Source organism: Felis catus, chromosome A3, assembly GCF_018350175.1.
Source record: "Felis catus isolate Fca126 chromosome A3, F.catus_Fca126_mat1.0, whole genome shotgun sequence".
In the NCBI taxonomy this organism is placed as follows: Eukaryota; Metazoa; Chordata; class Mammalia; order Carnivora; family Felidae; genus Felis; species Felis catus.
In genome coordinates, this window is record NC_058370.1 from 57,657,062 (window position 1) to 57,675,181 (window position 18,120).

The 18,120-nt window shown below is 39.4% G+C and overlaps 1 protein-coding gene across 1 annotated transcript in view; it reads right to left on the minus strand.

Annotated features, from left to right (window-relative positions):
• The window catches only part of SLC9A4 (solute carrier family 9 member A4), a 72,972-nt gene that overhangs the window by 16,745 nt on the left and 38,107 nt on the right, over window positions 1-18,120 (minus strand). Inside the window, exons 5-9 of the mRNA XM_003983882.4 lie at window positions 16,927-17,129; window positions 16,231-16,317; window positions 12,646-12,716; window positions 8,469-8,630; window positions 2,845-2,941 (exon numbers count right to left, since the gene is read on the minus strand). Coding sequence (XP_003983931.3) covers window positions 2,845-2,941; window positions 8,469-8,630; window positions 12,646-12,716; window positions 16,231-16,317; window positions 16,927-17,129 — 620 coding nt within the window. The remainder of the gene's footprint in view (window positions 1-2,844; window positions 2,942-8,468; window positions 8,631-12,645; window positions 12,717-16,230; window positions 16,318-16,926; window positions 17,130-18,120) is intronic.

The window sequence follows — 18,120 nt, forward strand, 5'->3', positions numbered from 1 at the left end:
GCTTAAAAAATTAAGTTTTGAAGACAGTTTGAAATACGGACTCTTATCCACTATCACTAATGATGGACCTCAACCTAAGTGCTATTTATACACAGAGATATTAAAGGATGACATACGACACTATCAAAACATATTTTAAAATTAGACATCTAGAACACAAAGACAGACTTACAATTTTTCATCAATGTTAACTTTATGCAAAAGTGAATTCGGGGTGCATGGATGTTTGTATACACACACTCATATACATGTATCTGTACATATATATGTATATGTATACGTTGCTGTTAGGAATTTCCCACACCTTGACTTGAGGGCTGTACTTTAAGGAACATTTGGACACTTTTTGTTCTATTTTGTCTCATATCACATCACCCATGTGCTTATTCTTGCCTATCTGCAGGGAGCGTAGTTGGTCCTATGCATATAATGTATATGCAAGCTTCTTCCCTCTGTTCCTTCCATTTCAGCCTTTTAATGAAGGAGTTGGTGATTGTTTAAAGACCGTATTTCCCCCTAAAACTTGAGCTCTATGGGACAAAGTGCTAGAAGTGCATTAAATATTTGCGGAAGGGAACTCAAGTTGCATAAATGATTTTCCTCCTTTGAAAGTGTGTGGGAATTCTGCGTGTGACCTGATCATTTAGGCCACATCAGGGGACTGCCCATCAATCTCTAAGTTATCCTTAGAGTCTGAGCTGAGGTCAGTCTCTTCCCTTGTAGGTTTAAAGACAACTTTTCTCAATTCCCATCCCCACCGTGTTCCAGAGAGCTTCTGTGTCCCAGAGGGCTGTCTCACTGGAAACCTCTAGAAGCTGGTTCTTCAGCTTGCTCAGCAGTGACAATCTGCTGAGGGGAGTGGCTTCAAACAGGATTGGCCGGAGCCCTCCCAGGTGCAAAAGACCCGGCAGGACCAGCTCAGCTTCAGATCAACTATATATCAGGATCCCCCAGAGTCAAACTGTGCACTCATTCCAGCCTTGCTCTGAAATGACTCCTGACTCCCAAGATGGCCTCTTCTGAGGTGTGGACTGTGAGAAATGTTCCAGCCACCAGCCCCACACCACATGAGGCCCACTGACCTATCACCCAGGCTAGAGACTACAGCCGTCACCTTTTGTGACAATCTTCAAAACCGTAGATTGCCCACTAGAAACAAAGGAGACAGACAGCTGTCCTGCATTGCATCTCTAGAGCAGTTTTTTCCTTCAAGAGGGCAAGAGGACCACAGGGAAAAGAGGAGTCACATGACCTACGTAAAAGATGGTGAAGAAAGGAGACAGGAAGGGGAAGGACTGGTGAATTTCACTCTCTCAAAGGAACAAAAGTGGAGGCAAAAGCCATCTCAGGAGCTTGAAACTCCCTTCCATTTATTATTTACATTCTCCCCATGTAACCTTCATGACCTATCTGCTTATTTGGGGGCAACAAGAAAGGAGGATGCTACGTGGCTTAGAAGGGAGAAGCCTGAAGACAGACTGAATAAGCACCCTTATAAAAGAAGAAAGGTGGCTATCTGGGAACCTGCATAAAAGGGAATAAAGACAGAATGGGTATTTGGCCTCATTTTAAGCTGGGTTGGAGTCCCAGGATCTCCATCTCCATTTCTGGGCCTTTCCTTAAATTCAACCTTCATAAACATGGGGAAAAGGCTGCTTTTGTCAGCCTTCATCGAGCTCTGGCCCTCACTAAGCTAGCCGACCTTCTTCAAACCAGGAAGTTCTTAACAATTTATCTAACTATTTATCAGAATGTGATAGTCTTACTGAAACAGTTTCGCTTGGAATGATTTGAAAGCTCTTGCATTTACTCTAAGCTTGCTATGATTGATGCTGACCTATATTCCTTCAGCAGGTGCAGAGTCTTTGCTGACACATTCCCCTTAATCACTGACCTTTCCAAAACGGGAAGCCAGAAAACATTCCCTTTAACTGGATCACATAAGTCTGGAGTCATGGAAAGAGCACTGGGTAGACTGCTGGAAGACCTAGGTTCTTAACTCGGATTTTGTGTGTGTGACCTTCAACAGGTCAGATAAACAACTCTCCTAACCTCAGCATCTTCTACTTGAAAACGAGGGGCTTTCACCTGATGGCTTTTTTGGTCCCATCAAGACTATGATCTATAACCAAGGGCCTCACAATGAATTTACTTATAATCATATCGTAAGAATTGGGATAGTCAAACTTAAAAAAAAATTAAAAACAAACAAACAACAACAACAACTCCTAAGTAGAGTTCGCAGGCTTAAATGTCATTTGACTAAATCAAAATTTCAGAAGGACTCACCCACCGCCCCCGGGAATGTTCTGACTATACACTTGGCACCAGTTCCCAAGTGGTAGTATAGACTCCATACCTTTATCCAGAATTGAAAAATAATATGCCGAGTACATCTGCTTTGATGTAGGCGTTCAGCATTGTAGTTGCAACAACCACCTCAATTTTCTAAGCTCTATTACAGTCAATCAGATCAGGACAACTTGACTGCCATTGGCATCCCGCTGCCATCTTTCTCTGTGGGGCGGTGAGTGAGATCCACCGCTTGTTCATCTCCGGAGGCAGAGGGAGGCCTGTTGCTTCTGGAAAGTACCAGGCTGCAGGGCTAGGGCAGCCTGACCCCTAGGGCCAGCAATTGGATTTGCATTCTTTTCTACACCACACGTGCCAATTTTTTTTTTTTAGCAGAAAAGTAACAATTAACTTTCTGTTCTTGCAATTAAGCAGAAAGAAGTCGTTTAGCAAGAAGGCTGCTGCAGAGGAGATAATGTGAATTAAGAACTGATTCTTGAATGACCGGTTCCAAGGACAGGCCCGGGAACAAGGCAGATAGTTTATACACACCCTTTGTCGAACTTGGTACATGTTGCGTGTCAGGATGTCCCTCATGGATTCCACGTCTTCAGGGGAAAGCCTTTTGATTCTGTGTATCCTCTGGGCCCTGCAAACATCATTGGAGGGAAGCCAAGCATTATTCTTGCATCTTGGCAAGAGTGCCACAGAAGTATCAACATATGTGTGGGCATTCTAAGTTCCAGAACCCCTATTTTTACATCATTTTTTTCTATCGTTTTAGTCAATTCATGTGAAATGTCGCTACGTGTGTCACGACTTACATTCTGAAGATAAGGTTTCCTCCCTATAGCTTTTATGCGGGAATTATTCTAATCCCTTTATTTAAAAGGGGTTTAAGGTGGTTACAAATCTGTTATTTTTTCCTCCACATTCATTACAAAGAGATATGTTGGTTAAATACAACGGTCAATTGTTAGAATATAAATTTTTAAAAAGATAACTATAAAATTAAAATCGAATGTTTTACTGTTAGAGTCCAAGGCAATAAGATTACTCAGTCAAGGCTGTACTTCTCTCATTTCAAACAGGTGACAAACAGCTCACGGACATCATCTGCCCACCACGTTTTGGATAGCTCTGTTCTAAGGGAGTGTTAAAATTTTGGAATTGGCCCTTCAGAGATTTTATATTTGGTTAAAGAACAGTTGTAAGAAACTAGAATCATATTTAGGCCATTTATATCCTGAAAGCCAGGCGAGCTCTGAGACACTGGACACTCTGTGAGATTCTAGAAGCAGTTGACCGCTCCCGGCCTCCGCATGAACAGCTCCCCAGGGCTTCCTTCACCATGAGCCCTCCCCCTGCCGCACCCCCGAAAGGATTTAAAAATCAGGTCCTGTCCAGGTTATCAGTCAATGCACAATTGTCTTCTGAGGATGTCAAGGCATGACATCGCTATGTGCGGAATTCTCATGTGACAAATATATTTGATTTCAATCATTTCAATCCGCTGGCAGGAATTTCTAAAAAATGTTTCAGCGAATAAATAATGTATGTTCACTATAGAAAGTAAGAACAAAAAAGAGAAAACTAAGGAAAATTAAATCTGTCTTTTAATACTATCCCTTCCATTAATATCTTGGTATAAAACCTTACAGACTATTGATTTCTTTTTCGTTCCTTACCACAGCTCTTCTCAGTGCATAAGGGCGCTGAGATGCCACTATCACCATGCAGGGGTCTTAGGATAATTGATCATGAAGATAAGTAGCTATTGGTTTCAATACAGGCCACTTTTAAAGTATTTTTTCCCAAACGTTAGTAGCAATAGAGCCATAAATAGCAAGGACATTTTGCAAGTAAGTATTTTGGTACACTTTGTAAGTACATTTTGTAAGAACATTTTAAAAGTACAATTGGTAAAATGTCTTTAAGGACTTGGATACCAGATATCACAGTATGCCAGAATTTATTTAGCAATACTATTTGTAGACTGACTAATGCCCTTTCTACAAAATCCTTGAAATCAGAGTTTCTGTATCTCAGAGCTGCAAATGTCAACACTATTGATATTCGGTTACCACCCTTGGTGATCTAAACAGTCTTATCAGGGCATTTCAACCTAACTGTTTAAAAGTCCTTGAAATAAAATCTATTCTGATTGAGGTACACCTACACATTCCCACAATCTGAGCACATTCTTTTGTTATAATGGAAGCAATCTCTTGCCAAGCAGAAACAACAGCTAATCAAAAAGTTACATTCCTATGTTCATAATGAGATTCACAACCAACTAGGAAAAAGTCATAAGATGGTCAAATTAAATTTGAGATAGCAGGAGATCTAACTTGGCACTCTCCCCGGTTTGTAATTGCCCACTTTGGGGAAGACCAGACTTAATTAAGGTCCAGTCAGGCTGTTGGCTGGATGTGTAACACAGGTATCCCAAAACCACTATCTTTCATTGACCCACACTGGGAAGTTACAGATATGAAATTATACAGAGGAATTATTAATTTAGGCAAGGGGATACCTGGAGTTTTCTACATGCCACTCATTAGCAAAATCATCCCTGAAATGATCTTATTATGAGCACAGGAAAGGAGCAATCCTTAGAAAAACAGAATGTTAATAATCTCTAGATCAAATAAGTTAAATTATAAGTTGAAAGACTTGTCACTGGAACATTTATTCATTATCCATAAAGGAAATTTCCATCACCTTAAATGAAAGCCCCGTGGTAATTTCATAGCTATTGAGTCAAACTGGGAAAATCTGAACCTAAGTGTATTTCAATAAAAGCTTCATAATTCTCTTAACTTTTAAGTTTATTTATTTATTTTGAGAAAGAGTGTATGTGCGCATTCAGGAGAGGGGCAGAGAGAGAGAGGGAGGGAGAGCGAGAATCCCAGGCAGGCTCTACGCTCAGCTTGGAGCCTGACACGGGGCTAAATCCCATGACCATGAGATCACGACGTGGGCCAAAATCAAAGAGTCGGACGCTCAACCAACTGAGCCACCCAGGCACCCTTCTCTTAACTTTTCTAAATCAGATGCTATAATAATGTAAAAAGAGGCTTCAGTTCTAAACACAGAAATATAGATATGAACTCGTAGATGTTCTTATTCATGCCATAATATGAATTCGTAAAAGATCAAATATTATCCCCTGATTCATTTGTAAGACCCCATTCTCTTGTGATAGCTTTACACGTGAAATCCATGAGAAACATATGCTAAGGTAACTGGAGAATGTGCCCACTGATCAACTAATGGCACCTAACTGCTCTTCTCTAGTGTGGGTTCCTTGTGTCTTTGTAGAAAGGTCACGAAGATGACCAACATTTAGAATGAGTTGAAGAGTGGCACAGAAGAGGGCCCAGCTCTGCACAACACCATGTTCCATTATGGAGGTGAAAATGGCACCATTATCGTCATCCCAGAACCTTTGGCATAAGAACGCAGAAATGCAAACCTATACCTGTCAGCGTGGGATCGATTCAAAAATCCTTAAACTACAATAAATTAATTTGTGCTTTTTTGCAAACGACATGTTAGAATTATTTGGGAGTTTTTAAGTGTGATGTTTTGAAGTTGTACAGTTGTAGTTTGCTATGCCTATAAATGTATTTACTTTAATATCTCTTTAATATTGACCACATATTTTTGAAAGCTTTGACACTTTCAAGAGGTTGAGCCTTTATCGTCTGATATTTCTAAAAGCTTACCACTCCTTGGTAAAACGAGGTGCCTTGTATTGAAGCCAATAATCCCAGTACATACTCTACCTACCTACCCCATGGGGTTGTTTTGAGGGTCAAATAACATAATGCACGTAAAAGTAAGGGCATTTCGTAGAGTTAACACCATCTGCACCATGCTATTGACAGCTTCTGGTGGCGGTGTTCTCCCGAAGACTTTGCAAAGCTAAACCTCTTGCAGAACAATTGCTTCAACTTCTAAAGACACAAATGTATCTGCATTTTGTTGTTATCGTCTCATACAGAATAATAAAAAGTGAGCTGGGTACACACTTCTTTTTCCTATTATTGTACGAAGGTTTGTTTTGAAGAAATTGGCTGCTTTGATCTCAGGAGAGGAATTCCTTCTGCTTGATGTCGTCCAGATTTCTGATGAGATCAAATAAATGCGATTTAAATACAGTTTAACTTGCATTAAATATCAGTTAAAAGAATCTCCTCTCCTACCCTAGTTTACTAACTGGTTTGGGCTACAGGAGGAAAAAAAAAAGTCTCTAACTTATAAGTCTCTCTTACTAATCTTGAATCAGCGTCTAAAAAATAAGTGACTCAACAGACAGGATCCCTCCCAATAAAACTGGCTTAAAACTGTCTTGAGGTTAGAAACAGGGGCAATTGCTTGCAACCGGTGCAGTGTAATACAGAGATTCAAAATATGGTTTAAGACATGATAGATTGCATTTGAGATAAGTGCCCCTACATTCTTAGACCGAGAGCTCACATAACTAGTAAGCAAACCAACTGAGGAAGTTCCTAATGGTCTAAAGCACCTGAACTTATCCAGGCCTCCTGCAATGCATTAACTCCCATTAGAGCAAACCAAATGCCTGGACACCAGAGGGTCACCTCTTATACTCTCATAGCTTCCTAGATTTTATGATTATGTGTTTGTAAGGCCTTTAAAAGAAAAAAAAGTTTATTTGTTTATTTTGAGAGAGAGAGCAAGCACACTCGGGGGAGGGGCAGAGAGCAAGACGGACAGAGGACCCTACGCAAGGCTGCCAAGAGATGTCATGACCTGTGAAATCATGACCTGGGCCCAAATCAAGAATCGGATGCTTAACCAACTGAGCTACCCAGGTGGCCCAGACCTTTTTTTATTAATGCCATGACCCTGCTAGGGTATGAGCTCCATGACATGTTTGTTTTACAGTCCCTGGCCCATAATAAGTGCCCAAGGAACAGGTTTGGGCCTAAGGTGATGCCAAAAATTAAGTTAAATCAAGTTAAGTAGGATTCAAATGCAATAATTTAGAAATTATTTAGAAATAATTTAGAAATATTTAGAAATATTTAGAAATTATTTAGAAATAATTTAGAAAACAAAGGTCAATGCAAAGAAGAAAAAAGCCACGATGAATTAAATGTCAGCACTTTAAATAAAGACAGAATCAATATTCCTGATTTTTTCCTCTGCCTTAGGCTCTAATATGGCTCCGCATGGCATTACCAATAAATATTGTTAGCCCACTGCCGTTTTAATATCAGAAGTTTCCTTAAAGCAAGCCATGCAGTGGCAGCACCGAAACCAACCAACCAACCACAAAAAGAGTCTCACTGAGAAATAAGGCAGAAAGCTTTCTGTTCATACCAAGATGCCCTCTAGGATGCTACTTTAGATTTTTTCCAGGCCATGGAAGAAAGGTGAGGGTGTTTCTGATTCATTAGCAAGTAAGGGATGTGAGATAACACTCAGGCATGAGTGAAAATTTTATTGCTACCTGTTCTTCACCTGCTTTTCAAACATGAAGATACAGTTGAAGCTCACGATCAAGTGACTTCACCTACAGAAGATGACAGAATGCAGGTGTTCCTTATCTTAAATATGTTGTGAGTAGTTTGCTCAATTCATAAACTGCTTCTTGGAAGAAACCTGGAGATCCTTGACGGGGTGGGGGAGGGTGGTAAATTTAAGTAGCCCACCAACCACCACACCTCTGGTTTCCACCACTCATCCCCGAATCCCAGCTAGCGTCACAAGGTGCTGACCAGGTCTCTCCTCATACGAGGATGGAAGAGAAATGACTTATGGGAGAAATGCATATAATTTTTACTATAGGATTAGCAGAATCAAAAGAACAGCGGCTAAAGGGTAGCAATTAATCAAAAAGAGAGAGTCTTGTAAACCATGCCATAATTCTGTAAGTTCACTCGCCCCTCCTTCCCAAAGAAAGGTGTCATACAACTGTCGCACACAACTTTTGCTAGAAAGTACTTTTCAAAAACTGGGTGATGTAGGTTGAGCGTGGGCCAGACTACAAGCTGCCAAGACTCAGGTCATCCTTTTTTCACAATTCCTTTCTTTCAATTTCTGCCTCTCTGATCCTAGTATCATCTCTCAGCTGAACAATGAATGTGTGCCCTTGGAATTCTGACATGTAAAGTCCAGATCAAAGGGCATAGAGAACTTACTGGCACGGTACGGAAAAGGCTGCGGTACTGAGGATCCCAGTTTCTACCATCTCAATAGCTTGCTTCATTTCCAGCTTCTTGTACAAAGAGACAATGCTTGATTTGGGCTGGTTCTTTCGGATTAGGATTTTCCGTAAATATCTGTGATCAAACTTCTTAAACCTAAAAACAAAGACCAATGGTTTGACAATCTTTGATCTCTGTATGTGTTATGGAAGGATATATTTTTCTTAAAACAGACTAACTGTATTCTGAACTCGAGGACAGGGCTGAGAATTCAGTCTTTGGACACATTAAAAAAATCATAGAATATATATATATGTACATATATATATATATATATATATATTTTTTTTTTTTTTTAAGTAAAGGAAGAATAGCCTACTGGCCTGAATACATTGAAAATCAACTAAACAAAAGGAGGGGACAAGCTGCAATCAGGGCAGAAAAGTATGCATAAGTGGGGAGCGGGGGAGGCCCAGCCCAGCCCAGCTCCAATTGTAAAAGAAGAAATGAGGGGTTGAGGCTTTTGAACAAATGTTTCATTCTAATAGCCTCCTAACAGTGGCAGCTGCTCTTACAGTAATACTGGTCTATTCAACCAGAACCCAATAAATTTAAATGGCCTGGTAGTTACAGTAGTTTTGCCCATTATGCTGCAGATCATTTTGAATCCTGACAATTAAGGAGGGGCTGGGGGGAGACCCCACATCTATCCTGACAGTCTGAATGATGGAGAATCTGAATAGGCTAGGCGCTGATGGCCGCCGACTATTGTAGCAAACCTCTGGCTGGCCCATTAGACTGAGCTGCACGTATGCATATGGTGCCTTCAGAGTTGGCCATTTGTTTGGGGTAGACGTTGTCAACACTTCCAATCATTTTACATTCAAAGAGTAATTTGTCTGCCTGCTTTATTTTCTGGAGGGGAACATAACTCCCTGAGCTGCTGGCTTATTATCTGGTGATTGGTTTCCTGGCCTGTGAGGCGGATGGATGCTTTATCACTCAAGTCTCCTCCGGGGTTAGCAGGCTGTGATACCTTATGATCTGTGTTTAGCTCGTGCCTGCTCTTGCTCCAAATGGGTCAAACCCTCAGCCTTCTTGTTTTCTCTCTTTCTTCACAAGAGGCTGTTGTTCCTATTTATTGCTCAATCTACCGACATTGCTCGCCACCCATCAGGACTTCTCTGACACTCTTCACACTGAGCTCACCTTGACCTTTACTGTTCAATGCTAGTTGGTGCTGTTGCCCTTGCCTTTCTTGCCCCATGGCTTCTCCTGATGTGCCACGGGGTCATTTCCTCTGTGCCTTCCACTTCCTGATTCACACATGCTTCCCTTCCAGCCTCCCTAAAGACTTCTTCCAAATCTCTTCCTCTTCCTTACCTGCTCCAGAGGAATGGAAACTTCTCAGAGTCTTGTCCTCAGCTTCCCCTCTTCACACCCATGTCGTTACCTCACCTAGCTATTATTTAATTAAACATTCTTCTATAGTCTATACATTTAACCATGGCATTGTTAGTCCCCTAGACTCGCTATCTGGAAATCTGAAAGTCATTCTTATTGCCTCTTTCCTAGCCCTCCTGGTTATATCCATAGCCAGTCACCATTTCCACCTCAGAAATATTTCAGTGCTCTTTCTGCTAATTCCTCATCCTTATGATTCTGAAAGCTCTATGGTTCATTGAAATCAGAAGAGGTCCTAAAGCCAGACCTGAATTCAATCAAGGTTCCACTGTAGAATAGGTTAGTTGATCTCTTAGAGTTGGTTTCTTTATCTTCAAGGAGAAAAACAGCGCTAATGCAGGAGATTCAGGATGTCAGGTAAGATACCATATATGAAACAGATAGCACAGTACCTGAGGCTTATTTTATGCTTGCAAGATGAAACTCTTACATCCATGTGAACATCCCTTACAGGTCTCCCTCCCCACAGTATCTGTTTCAAACCCAGCTTCCATATCTCTGTTGTTGTTTGCCTCCCCAAAGCCAAGTATGGTCATGTTATTCTCATATTTAAAAGCTTTTTGATCTGACTATTAAAGGTCAAATAGAATTTTATAGGATTAATGGCTCTCTAGGACTCCTTAGCATTGTGCCACAGAAGCGTATCTCTGCCTTTCCAAGCTCTTGTCTTACTATGTTCCTTTTTCGGACTGTGTCCAAACCATGCTATGCTCTTTGCTGCCTTCACATTTGGAACTACTCTGCTGTTACTGCTATTGCTTGGCATGTTTTCCATTCTTCTTTGCCTGTAGAACACCTCATTTATTTTCAAAATGCACTCTTGTTTCTGTATTATAGCAGTTCCGTGCATTTACCTCCGTTATAGTGTTTCTTATACAGATCATCAGTATCTGTTGGAGCTCTTTCTCTCTTTGTTCCCCCAGGATCCTGTCTACCAAATTGTGAGGATCTTGAGTGCATTGGGTGCATCTTACTGCTCTCAATATCTGCCTTGGGGTCTAGAAAATTTAGTACCGATTTGGCTAAATAGAATAATGTTAAATGATTTTTCACTGGAAGAACTATAGGATTTAAACTTAAAAAATCCATGACCTAGGTTCTAGATTGGTGAACATTCCCATGACTTAAGTTCTATTTTAACACTAGGAGGACTGCTAAAACTATAGTTTTTATCTCATAAAGAAAGCCCACTCAGAATGCAAACTGGTGCAGCCACTGTGGAAAACAGCATGGAGGTTCCTTTAAAAGTTAAAAATAGAACTATGCTCTGATCGCAGAATTGCACTAACTTACCCCCAAAACACAAAAACACTAATTCAAAGGGATACATGCACCCTGGTTTATAGCAGCATTAGTTGCAATAGTCAAACTATAGAAGCAGCCCCAGTGTCTATTGAATGATGAATGGATAAAGAAGATGTGGCATATATACGTGTATATATAATGGAATATTCATCCGCCATAAAAAAGAAAGAAATCTTTCCATTTGAAACAACATCGATGGAGCTAGAGAGTATAATGCTAAGCGAAATAAAAAAGAGAAAAACAAATATCCTATGATTTCCCTCATATGTGGAATTTAAGAAACAAAACAAATGAGCAAAGGAAAAAAAAGAGAAAGAGAGACAAACCAAGAGACTCTTAACTATAGAGAACTAACAGATAGTTACCAGAGGGGTGGGGGGTGGGGGGAATGGGCGAAATTGGTGATGGTCATTAAAGAGTACACTTGTTGTGATGAGCAAAGGGTATTATTGTATGGAAGTGTTGAAATCACTATATTGTGCACCTGAAACTAATAATAACACTGTATGCTAACTGGAATTAAAATTAAAAAGTAGATTAACCGCAGACACACACACACACACACACACACGCACACACACACAATAAATAAATAAATAATAAAATAAAATGTAAAAAGCCCACCCATAAGCTCCCAGTTTCTCATGTAGGTGCCACTACTCCTTGACAGCCAGAACTTTCAAGGTCTAGTTTCTCTTGGAATCACCAACATTAATATGTTGGCAATCCCTAGAAAGAAGACATCTACCATTCAGTTAATTCAACTACTGCTAACTCCTACATTTGCTAAATAGCTATGTTTAACTTACAAACTCTTATCTTCCTTATCCTGAGTGAAATTCTCCTCGGGGCCACAGAAGAAATATGCTGTAGACTAAATCCAGGGAGAGAATGTGTTCTGAAATGTGAGATGGTGGCAGAGGAGAGGGACATTTAACATTCTTATGGAATCATATGTGGAAAGGACCCTTGAAGGTCTTCCTCCACCACCTCCTTCCCCAGGGGAGGACTCTCCTTCCCAGGATCCTGACGATTCACCAAACTCCCTTTCTAGCCTTATGAAGTCATGGTTGAGCTTCTCTTCTCACTGGGGAATTTCTGGTTTTAAACTTAGATTCGACTTGTCTCCTTTCAATCTGAAAGTTGTTCTCTAGTCTAGTTCTGACACAGCCTCGGCTAAGTCAGCAGCCCCTTCCCCCTGAGCGCTCTCCTTTTTACAGGCTGGGCATTCCCAGTGCTCCCACCTGCCCCTTCCGTGCCATGGCTCCCAGGCCCTTCATATTCTTGGTCCCGTTCCTCTGGATTCTTTCTAGTCAACTGCTCAGTTTTCAGTGTAACGTTTTGAGGTTCCCCAGGCCACAAATAATCCTTCCTAAGTCAGCGAAACTGTCGGCCTCCTTACTTGTCTCTCACTTGGTAGTGGCTCCAGTGCCCACACACATCTTCAATTCCAGCTTTCAGGTGATCCATCAGCTGCCAAGCCAAATACAGGAAAATGATTGCTAGTGAAACGTTAACCCTAAAAGACACACAAGGAAAGCTAATACACTTCGGAAAACAAAGGAGGCTTTAATTTCCTGGAGTGTAGCCTCTTTTCTATCACCCCATTCATGTAACTGAAACTTACAGTGCCTTCCATCGTAATTCAACTGAGTTTCAGGATTCACAGATCCCGTCGATAAGCTCCTTAATAATGTGCCTAACTTTCAGTGAAAACAGGATACCTGCCATTGGCTTTGAATAATATTTTTCTAGAATGATTTAGAAAATGTCTCATTACTGAAATCACATGAATGTCATAACTAATTGTTCCTTTTAATTTCTTTCACCGCAAACATTGTCAGTATCCAATTTATAGTTTCTGGAGATATAATTCTACAGATATCTTATAATAATAAAAATAATAATAATAATATATAACAACAAAATTTATCTATCTGCCTCATTTTTACCTGATTATTTTGTCTCAGTATTTATATTTCACCATGCAAGCCAATTGTACTAAATTTGCTTTACCCAAATTGCTTATAGGAATTTCATAAAAAAACGATAATCTCTTCAAAACTTATGAATTAGTCTTTATAATTTAAATTTGCAATCAATGAAATTTTGCTGACTTCTAAAATTTGTTTTGCAAAGTACATTAAAATACTAAATTAATTCTGAAATACTTAATTGATGTACTCTCAACCAATAATTGTAACTTTATTTGAGAAAAAATAAGAAAAGAGGGAATATCTATGTTCTATTGTCTTAGGTATACTATTTAATTTCTAAAAATAATGAACAGAGGGGATAAAGACAGAAACAAAAATCTTCAATCAAGTTAAATCATTTATTTTAAAATACTCACTCCCTATCCCTTCTGTCGAGTATTTTCAAATGGTCTTGAAAATTTTGGGTTTAGATTTGGATGACTTTGGTCAAAAAATTCAGGGCTGATTTTGAAAGGCTTCATCAGTTTCTCCAGCATTAGAACCATGAACTTTCAGGGATAAAAGAAACCTAAAGATTATCTGGGTCAATAATCCCCTAAAAGCCTGAATCTCCTGTTCAGCAGCTATGCCAAGTGTTCCCAGTCATTGTTTGTACACATCCATTTCACCTTGGGGTACGCCATAGCTATTTCCAGAATGCTCTTCATTAACTGAGCTGAAGTCTCTTTCCTTCTGTCTTCCATGTATTCGCTCTCATTTTTATTCCCTGGAGCCATACAAAATGGCATCCCTCCAACATTGTGTTGAACTTAAACCAACAGGGAGAAGCCGTGCCCAACTTCATTTTCATCTTTGTCAGGGTTGAATGTTTTCACTGAAAACTGCCACTAGGCTGTTCCTGCAGAAGTAGTAGAAGCCTTTACCCTTTCGTAATTAAAAATTCCGAAAGAGCAGAGGATCCCATATTCCATTGGAACAATTATTTCAGAAGTACATAGGACAATTCATAATATTAGTCACCATGATAGTTTTTTGAGGTGTCACTTTGGCAAGGCTTGTCCCCAAGTATTATTAACAGTAATCTAGATGTTGGTGTAACAATATTTAGTAGATAGGATTAAAGTCCATAATCAGTTATCTAAAAGTGAGGAAAACTATCCTAGATGATCTGGGTGGGTCTAATTTGCTCAGTTATAAGGCCTGAAGAGTAGAGCTGAAGCTTCTCCAATAAAGAACATTCACAACTGCATAGCAGTTGTGGCTCATGCCTGAGGGTTCTGGTCTACCCTCCTTGAAGGCTTGTCCTACAGATTCTGGACTTGCCTAGTGAGCCAATTCCTTACAACAAAGCTCTTAACATCTATATCTGTATCTATATCTATATCTATATCTATATCTATATCTATATCTATATCATCTATATTTATATCTATGTATATGTGTATGTATATTGATATCTATATCTATGTAATCTATCTACATCTACATCTATATGTATGTGTATATGTATATGTATATCTATATTTATATCTATATCTATGTATATGTGTATGTATATTGATATCTATATCTATGTAATCTATCTACATCTACATCTATATGTATGTGTATATGTATATGTATATCTATATTTATATCTATATCTATGTATATGTGTATGTATATTGATATCTATATCTATATAATCTATCTACATCTACATCTTTTTGTATGTGTATATGTATATATATATGTATATGTATATGTATATGTATATGTATATGTATATCTATATCTATATCTATATCTATCTATCTCCTACTTGTTCTGCTTCCCTGTTGAAACCAGACAGAAACACTGCTAACTTGGATGAAAAGGGACAGAGAAAAGACAAAATGAAAGGGGATGGTTGGACCCCAACATTCTGCAGGCAAGAAACAAGCTGATCAAAGGAATGAGCTGAAAACATAGGCTATAGGCTATAGGGTGGAAGCTGAGAACCCAAAGAGTGGAACCCAGATTGGACTTTTAATCTGGTGGAACAGAGGTTATTCCTAGCCCTTGAAACCAAGTGGACTTAGAAATTTGGATATGAATCCTTTTTCCCTTTAATTTCCCCCTTTTTTTGAAAAGGAATATCTGTAACCATTACCCTGTGAGTGCTCAACCAGTGTATTTTGGGAGCAGACAACTTGTTTCTCGAGTTCCACAGGTTTGGCATTAAAGAGGAGCTGTGCTTCCGGATGGATTATACCCAGAGGATCACTCCTCTTCCCTCATTTAGATGACTGGGATGCTGAGATTTGGGGCTTTTGAACTGATAAAATTTAGATGAGATTGTGGCCTTTGAGTTGACACTATAATGGGTTGAGACTTTGGGGATGTCAGGATAGAGTTCATGTATTTTGCATGTGGAATAGATGTGAATCTTTGAGGGGCAGCAGATGTGATAGGCAGAATAATGGTTCCCAAAGATGTCCATGTTCTAATCCCCAGAACCTGTGAATATGTTAGTTTATATGCAAAGAAAAATTAAGATAGTAGGTGGATTAAGGGTTGCTAACCTTAAGACAGAAAGAATATCCTAAATTATCCACATGGGCCTAATATAATCCTAAAGGTCTTTAATGTGGGCATGGAAGGCAGAAAAGTCAGTATCAGAGTGATGCAGCATGAGAAAAGACCTGACCGGCCATTGCTAGCTTTGAAGATGGAAGGAGTCCACGAACCAAGGAATTCTAGAAGCCTCTAGAAGCTGGAAGATGCAAGAAAACAGATTCTTGCCTAGGACCTCCAGAAAGACATGCAGCCCTGCAACATCTTGATTTTAGCCTACTGAGACCATTTTGAACTTGTGATCTCCAGAACTGTAAGATAATAACTTTGTGGGTTTTTTTTAAGTCACTAAATTTATGGTAATTTCCTACAGCAGCAATCAGAAACTAGCACAAGCAAGGAAAGAGGCTATGTTCAGCGACATGGACACAACACTGCACCAAAGCTCTAGATTACTGCTACCAGTGGCAAAGGAAAACATCCTATTAAGTTGCTAATTATGATAGAAAACTTACGCGAATATGAAGCTCTTCATTGATGGATTCTTTTTTATTGGTCTTTTTAACATCCAGGTACCTGACCAGTGGGCCAATTGTAATTCCCTAGATCACAAATGGCAAAATAAACAATATTATTGTACTGAAGATTCTCATTAAAGAGAGCAAATCTATTAGCAAAACTATTAGAGCTTCTAATGTTCATATCTTTGTTTTGTACTACCTGCTACTAGATAAATGCTCTACTGTTTACTTTAATTCTTATTTAATTAGTTCTGATTTAATTTTTTCAGTGAAGCAATGAAAAAAAGCAATGAAAATGGGCATTGCTTTAAAACAGGAATTTAGTGCCATCCCTTAAAATAACCTCTCGCTAGTTTACTCAGAGATATCTCCACCTAAAACAAAAAATTGTACTATCTAGTACTAATTGGAATCTTGTTTTCAGCAAAACACAGTAGAATAACTATCATTTGCCCATTACCCAGGAATATTTTGATTAATATGTTTTATTGATTAAAAAAAAACATATTTTAGAGGTTAAAAGATGAACAAACATGATCTAGAAATATTTAAGAATTTAGCTGGAGTAATTGAGCACACGTTGAAAAATTAGAGTGTCCCTTTTTTGGGACACTATACTATTACTATACTAATTTAATGCATAATCCTGAAAGAATCTACTTATTTCAAATATGAAAGAAGTCTACCAACCTGAATAAATACAGTAAAATATATAACTACAAGAGTAGCAGTGACAAACATTTTCTTCCTAGGAAAAAGAGACAGAGGCAGCAAAAATGCAAGTGAAAAACTTCCAGCTCCTCGGACACCACTGTAGAAAATTATGCACTGGTCCTTGATGGAGAAGGGGAAAGTCCGAAACTGGTTACTGACATAGAAGAGAGCAAATACGCCTAGAAAGGGAGAAATATATATTAGAGCAGAAGGTTATGAATATGTAGATATTCAGTACTAGGGAACCCAAGTCTTGCGCGTGCGCCCACAAAACAAGGCAACCTAATTCCATCATACCCATGACTGTCCATCCCAAATAGAATATCTTACAAAAGTTTTCACTTTTTGAGTAGTTGTGAACAATAGTGCTTCAGATTGTTACTTTCCTACCTTGTGTGTGTGTGTGTGTGTGTGTGTGTGTGTTTGTTTAACGAAATAAAATCTTGATACTTTCTCATATAACAAATATCATATATTTTCTAATCTATACTCATAGATTTTGCTCCGCCTTTCAAAACTAGGTAAAGCAAGGGTATTGCTTTGGGGACAGAAACATTTTTATCATCTCGTGTTCTCAATGAGTAACCAAAGGAGGTGTATAATTTTAAACATAAGAGGACTCTCTTAGTGATTGTGGTCTCTTCCGGGTAAGCAAAACTTTTGTGGTTGGTTTGGTTCTTCCTGAGGTTCAGTGCAAACAAGAAAGTTGGCAAGGGCTCAAAGGGGGGTTCTCACTGTCATTAAGTGGAAGGTGGAGGATGGCAGAGCTTGTTTAAAACACAGAGGTGTCTTCTACCACACTGACTTTCCATGCCCTTGTGGCCACATGTCCTAGCTTCCCACCAACACAGCGCTTCCTGGTGGGAAAGGTCCCTTCACTAAAGCTCTGGCTAAAGAGGAGGTTTTACTGTGGAACAAAGCTCTTGGCATCCTCCCATGACTTCTAATCACACATGCCTCACAGCAAGCAAAACTTTTTGAATTTTTTTAAAAAATTCATTTATTATGTGAGAGAGAGAATGAGCAGGGGAAGGGCTGGGGCGGGGGGGGCAGGGGTGAAGGGGAGAGAGAGAATCCCAAGCAGCCTCCTTGCTGTCAGCATGGAGCCCAACAGGGGCTCAATCTCACGAACCCTGAGATCATGACCAGAGCCAAAATCAAGAGTCAGAC